The sequence below is a fragment of the Mesitornis unicolor genome, unplaced genomic scaffold (assembly GCF_000695765.1).
Source record: "Mesitornis unicolor isolate BGI_N332 unplaced genomic scaffold, ASM69576v1 scaffold50687, whole genome shotgun sequence".
NCBI lineage: Eukaryota > Metazoa > Chordata > Aves > Mesitornithiformes > Mesitornithidae > Mesitornis > Mesitornis unicolor.
The window spans coordinates 2684-14244 of record NW_010196749.1 but is presented as its reverse complement, the minus strand read 5'-3'; the positions used below and the strand labels follow the sequence as shown (position 1 = coordinate 14244).

Sequence of the window (11561 nt, the reverse complement as noted above, 5' to 3'; positions counted from 1 at the left end):
CCTCTGGTGTTAGTTTTATCTGCTATGTATGAATGTATGTATGAATCCTCAGTGTATTTTGTTACATCTAAAAGCTTGAGCCCTCACAATTTAAAAAAGCTCAAAACAAGCAAGGTTTGCAACAATAGTTCATTTGGCTAATGAAATCCCACAGATCATTGAATTTTCCAGTCTTACTTCCACCTGTAAAGTAGCACAAGGTAGGTGCCTACCTTTTCTCTCCCCAAATTCTCATGGTAGATACAGATATTCCACAAGTGCAGAAGGTGGGGAACTGGAGTCTACAGAGAGCTTTCTAACTGATCCAGATTTTTTTTTTTAACAAGAACAAAAACAGTTGAGAAATTATATTCCAAACCTCCTATGCCAACTAAGTAACTCATCTTAGCTGTAGAACTCCTTGAAGCTTAGTTCTCTCTTTGACAAGGAGAATTGGCTGTTTTCCAGTGCTGTAGCTTAGACTGGCTAGCTCACATACTGGTGCCAATTACAGCTAGCTCAGTTAGCCTTATAATACAGTCATTTCTACAACACCAGTCCAAATATATTCTTAAAGTGTGATAGCTTTGATTCTAAGCCAACAAGAAGAGCTACATACACAAAGCAGCTTTCCCCAAAAACCCCAATCTTAATGAACCAGAACAAGTAAGAGAGACAATAACTCTTCTAATCCACTCTCATTATAACACAAAATTGTAATTTAGAATAACTTCAAATATTAATACATATTTACGTTGGAAATAACCTTTGGAAGCCATCCAGTCCACCCAAAACAGCTTCAAAGTCTGACCAGGTTGTTCAGACCCTGCCCAGTCGAGTTCTGAATACCTCTAAAGACAGAGATCTCACAATCTCTGGACAACTTACTTCTATTTCTCTGCTTTCACTGTGAAAGACTTTTTTCAATGCACCTTGAATTTACATATGCAAAACCTGACAGCAAAGGCAGCTAGTGAGCCAAACAGCTACTTGATTTTTCACAGTAGTGAAGTAAAAAGTTTAATATATATATATATATGCACACTATATATATACACACAAAATGGCTGCAAAGTATTAGGGATTTTTTTTTTCTCCCCTTTAAATTATCTGATCCTTACAGTCACAAAACTAACAGAATCTCACTAGAAGCATAATGTAAGCACCTCTTCTCGCAATGCGTACTGCTCAATGAGTTTCTTCAGTTTTTCCCCCAGTTCAATGTTTTCCTGACGGAGCTTGGCATTATGTATGTCATGCTGTTCCAGTTGAGCCTGAATTTCATTCAGCGTAATCTGGAAATGCGCAGTTGCTTCTTTCCGCCTTTCTTCTTCTTCACGCGCTTGCTGCATGTTTTCTTCCTTTTATGAGAGAATATTAACACGTTCAAGCCAAACCATGCATGTTCTTCATATTTTTGAGTCTGAAACAATGGTAATAATTCACTTCTCTACAGTTTCAAGTTCTAGAGTGAGAGAGTTAATGTAAGCCAGTCATAGCATGGTATGCTGACTATCCATCAGAAGTGCACAGAATGAAGAATCCAGAAACTCCGTAACTTTTAAAGAATCTTGTCCTTACCACTACCAGCATTACTCAGAGGCTGATATTATTACAAGATGCTACATTAATACCTTTGCAAGTGTAAGAATTACACAGATGTTAAAAACCGCATTGATACTATAATGAAATTTCTTACAGTGATCACAGATAAGAATCTCTTGGCTCTCTTCCATTTTACTCCCATCCATTATATTCTGACAGAATTAAGCCTTTTTTGATACCCTGCCATTTCATGCTGCTGTTATTTCACTTGTGCTATTTTTTTCCAGCAGCCACCAGCACTGCTCCCAGAAACAAATACAGCAAGATCATATACTGCAAATAACATGATCTATGAACCAGTTTGAGGGGAAAAAATGTGGTGAGTTGAGGTGCTCCCACACTCTTTACCATAAAATCAGGTACACTTATGTCACACGCCACTCATCTTCTGCAGGTACAGATAATGGACAAAGTGGAAAGTAAAAAGCAGCAGTCCTGATCAGGATGATTTCAGCAGTAGTCAGTATGATTTCCACCACCACTGGCACTGTAATTTAGGTAAATAAACCAACCTTCAAAGTCTTGTTATGACGCTGAAGCTCCCGACAGAGAGATTCCAGTTTGCTACGTGCCAAAATGGCCTTGCTATGCTCACTCTGCAAGTGGACTTTCTCCTTCACAACTTGTGCTTGCTTCTTCTGCAGTATCTTCATCTGCTTCTGAACATTCCGGCTCTCCTCCAACTAACATTAGAGAGTGTATTTATTAAACAGACATAGGTGAAACTATCTTTATGCATCTAGATGACCAGACCAAGCAAATTTTTAGACATTTCAGATGAAAGCAAGGATGTGAAATAATTTCATTAAGAGCCCCAAGTTGATCTTTAAGAGAAACTCCCATCATCCTACAGACAATTCTAAATGTGTTAGAACAGAAGACAAAAATATACAAATTCCAACTTAAACATTTGCCTTTAAGGGACAGGGACCATGGACCTGTTGACCACGGGCTATCAGCTTGTATTCAGCTACAGGGGTAGGACTAGCCCTGAGAAAGGAGGATGTGGCAGATACAATTAAAAGCCAACTGAGACTGGCTTTTTCAGTAAGTCACAACTTTTTCCACTCTCTTATCTCTAAGGTACACACAGCTGTTTATCCAACAGGTCTTTTTTTTTTTCTATCAAAAAGAAAAACCCACAGGACAGCATACAGAGGTCCTTCTTGTCAGCAGGAGCTCCTACCAAAGGAAGCAGTAATTGATACGAGTTTTTAAAATGTTAAGGTATTGCAGAAAGGAACAGATATAACTAGCAACCCTGAAAAATCAAGTCCAATACTATTAAAGCTGCACAGCCCAGACTTTGATGACTTAAGAGATCTGCAGTCTCAACCACTTGAAGCAAAATTTTTATTCAATTTCCTTTAGGCTGTTTAAATGGTAGATGACAGCGTTAAACTTCGTGTACAGTGCTGACTTCAAAATCTAGTCTATGAATATCCAGTGAATACGAGTTTCTTGCATTAGTATCTAGTTCAGAGTAAGTTCCATTCTACATGATTTTGGGCTCCCTGAGAAACCACGTTCTTTAGAATCTATGCTATTGTAAAGAAGGTAACATTGTTAAGTGTAACACTGCTCCTTATGAGGTAATGCCTCAGCCTCAGGACACCACAAGAAAAGAAGGCTGGCAACAAGGAACATCACCATGACAGAGAAGAACACAATGCTGGTTTTCTGAAAGGGCTCAAAATAATGCTGAAGCACAGAAGAAAGACTAAATAAAGTTAAGGACCTCCATGACAACAGTCAATTAAATGTATATTTAATCTAGTTTAGAGAAAAGGAACGTTACGGAAATATTTTGATATCCAGACACAAAAAGCCCTTTTCTTGGGTGGCCAGAAAAAAACACTTCAAGTGGCTGTGCTGTTTGCATACCTATGAAACTTCAGGCCTCTAAAAGTATGCCAGTGTGAGACAAGGATGCAAACCTTCCTGCATCACAAATTGATCTCCTGATAGATTCCAACTTAGGAAAAAAAAATTGTGGAAGATCTTTTGCCAGGAGAGAGGCATTCCTACCTTTATTGTACAGTCCTTTTCATGAGACACCACTGAAAAACCTGACAGTGAGCTTTAAAGATGATGAATCTTTAAAAAAAGAAAAAAAGCATTGTAGGTGCACTGTCATAAACAGTTCAAACCTCTGCTGGCACTAAAGCTGACAACTATGCCAGTGGTTCACCACCACTATCATGAAGAAAAGAATGCATCTTACAAGGAAAACCACCAGATCCACCTAAATTTTAAGAAGGGCACAGAGTACCTCTGAGAGTCATTCAGCTAAAACAGAGCTACCATTACACCTGGACGAGCTCCCACCCAACTTCCCAGCACTCCTGAGCATCATGAGGAAAATAACTGGTTTTCTAGGATGGTGACTATCTGTGGACTGTAAACACTTACTTTACCTATAGGCTATGGATTCACTTCTGGGAGGGGGAAAAAACATAACATGAACACATCTCTCCTGACTGCAAAGCTTCTTGAAGGAAATTACAATTCATTTGGTCTAGCTGTTACCTAATTGTTTTGAGATCTTTCCTTCAACAAGGAAACTCAAGTGAAGATGGTACAGACTGTTTTCTTTCTGCAGAAGTGAGGAATCATACCAACCTAGCTCTTCATGCATGCCACCATCATCACCACTGTGATCTGACATGGGAGCTGTTTGCATGGATAGAAAAGGCATCACATACACAAGCAACTGCTCCTAGGAACTAACCCATTTACTGCATTTTTCTCTCACGATATCAAAGCTCATTTTTAAGGTGGGATCTCCATCCTTGAGTTGTGCTATGGAAGTAGTACTATTTCTCATTTAAAAGAAAGTGACTTCTTCAACAAGCTGCTGGTTTTGAAGGAAATTCACTCATGTGAACTAGAGTGGGCGTGTGAGAAAGAGCAAGGAAAACACGCAAAAAAGTAGCAGACCTCCAGAGAGGAGACAGGTTAGTTCTGTTTAGGAAATCCCGAGTCTATTCGTACTATTACTTCTGTAAGTAAAAAGTCTACCTGCTAGCTCATCCTCAAAAGCTCTAAAGATGTTATTAATCTCAAAGGAAAAAGGAATTTATTTCAGAAGAGTTATGCCATGTTGGGCAGCCCATTATGTAATTTTCAGAAACATTTTAAAATGTAATACACTTGATATCCACAGAAGGCAAATTCTGTGGTTTTTTTTTTTTTTCAAGTTATTCAGCTATGTATTCATTTTGTATCTACAAATATGGAGGGAAAACATATATATACAATATTTCTACTCTTTCCATTCTTGTCTGTCCCTGTCTCAAGATGAGCAAGTGAAGCATTTTTGTCTCCAGGCACATTCTGAAAAGTCGATTTATGAGCCTTTTTCTGCCCCCAATTTTGCCTTCAATTAATTTAGAGAATAAATTATCATTTATCCTACTTGGGGTAAGAATGCACTTTATGTTCAACTACTGCTACCATTTTGCCTTTTTGATTTGATACTTAAGAAATGTAGACATTTCTATCCATTCTTTTGCATGATCAGAAAGCACAAAGCAAAAGTAAACCTAGATCTTGCCAAATTCCCCTAGTCCCCCGAAATCATTAAAGAGTTAAGTAAAACGGAACTATTTTTTCTCCAATCTTGTTATCACAGTATGTTCTTTCCCTTTATCCTAAAGGGTATAAATTATAAAATGCTAGCACAAAAGCACTATCAACAGACAAAACATAAGAAAATAATTACTCCCAAAAGAAACTCTTAGCATTTCTGTTAATCCTAATTTTATGCTTCAGCACCAAGTTATCAGAAAGTTATCATAACCTACTTTTTTCTTCGGATTTAGGCAGTCATGTGGAAGTGAAATGACTACATGCACGTTTGGCTGAAGCTATACTCATAACAAGCCTGAGCATTTTTTTTCCCCTACCAACACTGTGAAACATTCAAAATTGTTAACTGTCCTGTATTAGAAGCTCCTGCATTCCACAGTTAATATTAAAACATGAATAACTCCTGTTATCTTTACAAATTACTTACCAGATCAGCATACTTCTTGCACAAAGCTGCCAGCTTTTCCTCTGGAGTAGAAAGTGTGTTCAAGGCTTGCATTAATAATAGCACTTCTTTTCCTATGAATTGGATAAAAGACAACCGTATTGAGACAAAACGTACTAGGAAAGCAGCCTGCCTTTAGAAGTAAAATATAGAACCATGAGAAATTAGTGTGAGTTAAGTTGTTCTCCAATTTGATAGCTGCATAATCCTAACAGATGACAAATGGGAAGTCATCACAGTACAAATAAATTTGTCTTGCCTATGCACTATTACACAAGTTGGATAGCAAAAATTATTTTAATCTTTAAACCACAAACATATTTTTGTTTTATAATTTACAATAGCACAGATAAAAAAAAGTCTGAAAGAGCAAAATTTAAAAGGTTAAGTTCTGCTAACACAGGATATTCACACAAGTGTTTTTAATAAGCATTTGGAATTTAAATATCAGCAGTGCTTTGATAGCAATGAACACTGCAATCCCAAATTCAGAAGTTAATACAACAACTGGCAAGTTAAAACAGCTGATTAGTAATTACCACATTATTATTATTGTTAAAGTTCCTGTAAAAATAGCGTTACCAGTGGAAGGATTCTTACATATGCAATACGAACTGTCTTTTCCTAAGCAGAAGTACACATTTTCTCAGAATTTCCTGTTAAAGATTACAAATTCTGGCTACAAAGTAAACTTGAGACAAAGACAGAGAAAATGCATACAAAATACAAAATATTAATACAAAATATACATTAATACAAAAATATTAAAGCCATTTAAAAATCAAAATGCCGAAGACAACATACCCAATGTTTTCTCTTTGTGTTTTTCACCCTCTGGATCCTGTTGGCCATCGGGTGGATCAGTGCGGGCTTCTTCTCTCCCGGGAGTCTCCTCACGAGACTCCTGAGAGCAGCACTTGGACCCCGGGTGCTTTCTGTTCTTCGCGACATGCTCGGCTTCTTCCAACGCGCCCGCGTTTCCCAGGCCAAAACAGTTGGACTGGGCGTGCTGCAGCGCTGCATCGGACAACTCATTGCACTTGCTGTTCACCAGCTGGTCCTGGTTATTCATGCCCATCTCCTGAGACCCAGCTTCTTCCATTGCTCTGCCAACCAACTTCAGAATGGAAAGAAAGAAGTGGAAGTAAACAGTCAAGCAACTGAATTTCAAATGAGATCTTCCAGCTTTCTTTTGCATGCACAAAGAAGAGTAAAATTCCAGTGTTATTCAAGTTGATACTGTTGTTAAGACAAGCATAGAAATAACTACACAGAATGAGCCTAAAGACTGATGAAGAAAACAGCACACAACAGCCCAAAATATTAATTATTCCACTAAGAAACAACTTCAATACCCAGTCAGTGCAAAAATGTTTGTACTCTAGAAATTAGAATTTCCCATGGTAATCTGTTCTTAAAACTCCAAAACTAATCATCAACTCTGCTGTTAAAGCACAGTCTTAAATGAAAACATCCCTCCCTCATAGTTCTTAAAAAAAAAAGTATCTAAAAAACTCAGAAAGAAAGAGGGGAAAAAAATTAACCTGTTAGGAAGTCTAAAAAAATTTCCAGAAATACATTGGTTCGGTAACATACAGAAGGCGAGAGCTTAAACTACTTCGATCAGAATGCCAAACAGGACTGTCAGCTCATGACTGGAGAAAGTCTGCTGCTATAACAAGAATGATAAACAGGACCAGAAGCACATCCAGTTTTGAAATGCTAAAATTCACATCTATGAAGACATCAAAAAAAGCGAGTATTAACTGGCTTCAGATTTGGAGTCCTACTACCCATGATTTTCAACATTACATTATTTTTGCTCAATTGAGCAGAACTTTCTTGAAAGATTTCTTAAACCCCCAAATGTTTAATCATTTAACCAAAAAGTTAAACGTCAGCAGGTGTTTTAACACTGCAGCGACACGTCCATATTTTGGAGCAGAACACCTTCTGATACCACTCTGTAGCTCATGAAGCAGCTACCAGACACCCCTCAATCACTCAAACAACATTCTCAGTTTCTAGAAACATTTCAGGCTGCCGAGAACTTCAGGAGTGTTTGGTTGGGTGCTTTTTTGTTTTGCTTTGCTACACTACGAAGGCTGGGAGTCGGGACAATACGTGGAAGTGGTTGGGTACTTTTTTGCTGTTCATTTGCAATCCTACTGCACAACGTGGATACATAGTTAAAAGCACAATAAGCAGAGCTGAACTCACTTTACTGTCAAAGTAAAGCGATCATTCTCATTGACTTTTTTCCCATTAACTGAAAGTAAATTTCCTTACAAACTCACAAGGAACTATAAAGCCAGTGCTTGTTTATATGTGCAGTTATGTTGTTTTAGCAGAAACTAATTTCAGATTATCTTATATTTTAATATTGAAAATGTGTTAATTTTTAAAGCCAGGAGTTTGCACTGGGTTTTATGTTCTGCACAGATGGACCATTTTTCTGTTCAAAAGGAATTAGCCAACATCAAAGGAATACAGCCAACACTAATAATACACTGTGAGATAAATTTCAACTCCCAATTTGATCAGCATGCTTGGAAGAGTTCTTTAAAAACCATTAAATACGCATTCATATTGTAAATACGTTACAGCTTAGTTGTCCTCTACACTTAAAGCAAGTCTGTTGCTTTAGACTTTCATCTCAAGGCAGATTCATTCTTGAAAAGATGGAAATCATACAATACCTTTCACGAAGGACAATAAGGCTTTTAACTGCAAATAATCTGTATGGATATTAAGGAGCAACTTCTGACTTATCAAGGAAGATCCACTTTGCACGGCTCTTTACAAATGTGGAAAAGATGCATGTGCTTTATAGACAAATATAAATACGCTGCAGTTTTAGCGTTCTCCAATCACATCAGACAACATACTTGATAAATGTCTGCAAAGGTAAGGCAGTAATAGAATTGCTGTAACAAATAACCAACCCTAAGAATTAACAGTTGCCTTTTTAGAGCTGGAAAATGCCTTTTTTCCCCCCGTAGATTGTCTTAAACTGTGGGGCTTCCATTGGCATGGGAAAGGCTTACCCCTCCAAGTTTAGGGTCAGCTAAACAAACGAGATCCTTCTTAAGAAAGGACAAGAGAAGTGAAACCAGTAGAGCTCTCAACCTTTTTATAGGTACCAATGCCTGAAACCACGGTACAGATCTTCTCTAAAAAACATGATTCGTGCAGAAGCTGAAGATATTGTGTCACATTACATGGACAAGACAGGAAAGATCAGAACTATCCAAACACAGGGTGATACCAGAGCAGAGCTGCAGTACCAACACAACAGCTGAAGCTTGCAGCTCTCTCATCACACAGAACTTGAATTTCTGATCCACATTCTTGTGCCTAAGAAGCCTGGCAAAAGGCAGGGAAAGTCTGCTCTAAACTCAAAGTTTCTGGTTTGGCACAGTGCTTCCAGACTTTCTGAAATCCATAAACAGACTCAAAATTTTCTTTTTGAAAGCAGAGCACAGAATTGTCAGGCACGCCAACAAGCAGCTGAGAAGGCCCGACTGGCTGTGGTTACGCACTGAAGAGCGGCAGTGCCCAAACAGCGCTCTCGCTACCCTTTCACTCCCCTTTTTCATCCCAGCCTCTCTGCTGTGCTAGCAACAACATTCGTGCGACTTGCTCTAACACAGTTCATGGCCAGACCGGTACCTCAACCCAGTTCACTGCACAGCAACAGGCAATCCTGCCAGCCAGAAGCGCTAGCAGGATGGCTGGAGAGAAGCCAAAGCATGAGAGTCACTAAAAAAGTAAAATAATAATTTATTAAAAAAAAATAACCAGTCTCATCACAGCCAAAGCACAGGGAACTGAACAACAACAACAAAAAAAACTTATCCTAACCACAGGTATGCAGATAACACTGACTACTGAGGTACTGAAACACCGACAGCAAGAAGATGGTCATGAGATGCACTGCTTCAAATTTAGACAACCCAGAGATTTTCACCAGCTTTCACCTGAGAAAATTTTTGTCATTTTGTCATTCGGCAGAGCTTTTTGTAGAAGTCAAATGAGGTGTCAGTCCAATTCTTTACTGACAATAATAATTTCTCAACTCGGAGTATTCTCTGTCCTTTGTCAAAAAACCCACAAGGATTTTCAGGACTTCAGAGTCATACTCCGAACTCTAACAGAGAAGGCAGAAATAACCTATCAGAACACTGAATTAAAGAAAAAAGGTTTGTCTTGTACATCTGAAACATATCTGAAAATAATAGCAATCATGAAAAAACTACAGAATTTGTCAACCTTCCTTTGGATTTCCAAGCTTACTGGGAAGCTGAACAAATCCAAGCTTATTGACAAGCAAGCATGCTCCCTGCAAAACCAAAGCTCCATGTGGCAGTAGACTGTTTTTGTAATAATATCCAATTTTCTTAGCTTAAACACCATTAAATATTGGTGATCGCAGGCTAGAATACTGTATTAAAGAAACAGTTCTACTGGCACCTAGAATAACCTGATAACATACAAAAAATAACTAAAAACCCCAAACAAAACAACCTAATAAAATCCCTAGTTAAATTCCATCAGGTTGTTGTCCGGAAGTTCTAGCAGAGCTGACAGTAGTGGCACAACATACAAAAATTCTAACATATTTAATACAGATTATAAAGTGTTCATTTTTCAATTTAAACAGAGAAGGCCTGCTATTGCCTGACAGAGGCCACAAACACTAAGAGCTAGATGACTTCCTGATTATGACTAACAAAGGATTTTCTACATTTGCTGTCACTTCAGATGTTAAAAACATAACCAGAAATCTAAACAGCCTTCTCGCACTCAATGTTATTCTTCAAACACTAACTACAGATAATTTCAGATTTGATCTGTATCAAGCTTAAAGTATAGCAATAATAAATGTCACATCGAGAGGGTTCAGCGCTAAACCACATTAGTATCACTGAAATTGCCCCCCTTACTAAGACAAGGATCAAACTAACCCCAAACATTACCTCTGTCTTTTCAAATGAATGCTCATCAGGCGAGTGAACTTCTCAGTTTAACATTCCAGCCAGATCAGAGCACCTCCAACAGCACATTGTATAATAGCGCTGATTCAGTACTGACTGAATAAAAACAAAACAAAACCACCACACCAAAGACCTTCTACTGAAATCACCACCACCTTTTCTAGCTGCTACCACGCTCGCTCTCAGCTTCCAGCTGCCTTCCAACCTCCAGCTTCGAACCAGCTTTAATGACAGGTGCCTCATAATCCGACAGACCAGAATTAGATTGTTACATACCTGGAGAGATTTTCAGTGAGAGACAAAAAGAGCACATTGCACAGATAACGTGCCACTTCTTAAGATCACAAAATTATTTATCGAAATTAAAAACTCCACCGTTAAAAAAGTAAGATACTTGCCACCTACCTAGCTGCGAAACCAGCTATTACAGGATGCTGACATTTCTGAGTAAGTGTATCATCTTCAAGCTATTTACGACAGGGTTACAGGCCAAACAACTTGAAGATGTCTGCAGGAAAATTACTGGTAATATCGCTCCTGCTCACCCCAAAGTTTTTGTTCAGTCTCCTGCTCTGCTCTCTCAACTTGTACCTTGATCAAATAAAGAGGTGCTTATCAGGAAAGCTCTACCTTACTTCATAACTGAAAGATGGGAGCACAAGATAGGTATCCTATTTAAGAAATTGGCTATGATCACAAGAGCGCAAGCCAACCTTACTTCAAACAGCACTGCTTCAGTAACATGCGCCGCACATAAGTAAAGAACAAGAGACCGAGGCAGAACTTGCCCTACCATGGCAAAATGTATTGTGAACAGACTTTTTGTTGTTCTAGTACCTACAAGAGTCTGTAACACACAGTGCTACCTAAAATAAACTGTGCCTATTATTGGTATTACATGTACTAAAGTGCCTATATTTTATACTCCTGCGCATACACGTACT

General features: G+C 38.3%; 1 protein-coding gene across 1 annotated transcript; it reads right to left on the bottom strand.

The window, feature by feature from the left end:
- Nucleotides 1-1145: 1145 nt before the first annotated feature.
- On the bottom strand, nt 1146-6722 carry LOC104543866 (gamma-taxilin-like; the record flags this gene model as incomplete). The annotated part of the gene is made up of 4 exons (XM_010188571.1): nt 6425-6722; nt 5603-5694; nt 2097-2267; nt 1146-1340 (listed from the first exon to the last, which is right to left on the bottom strand). Coding segments are annotated over exons 1-4 (756 nt in total), but the record flags the coding sequence as incomplete, so codon positions are not given.
- Between the last annotated feature and the right edge of the window lie 4839 nt (nt 6723-11561).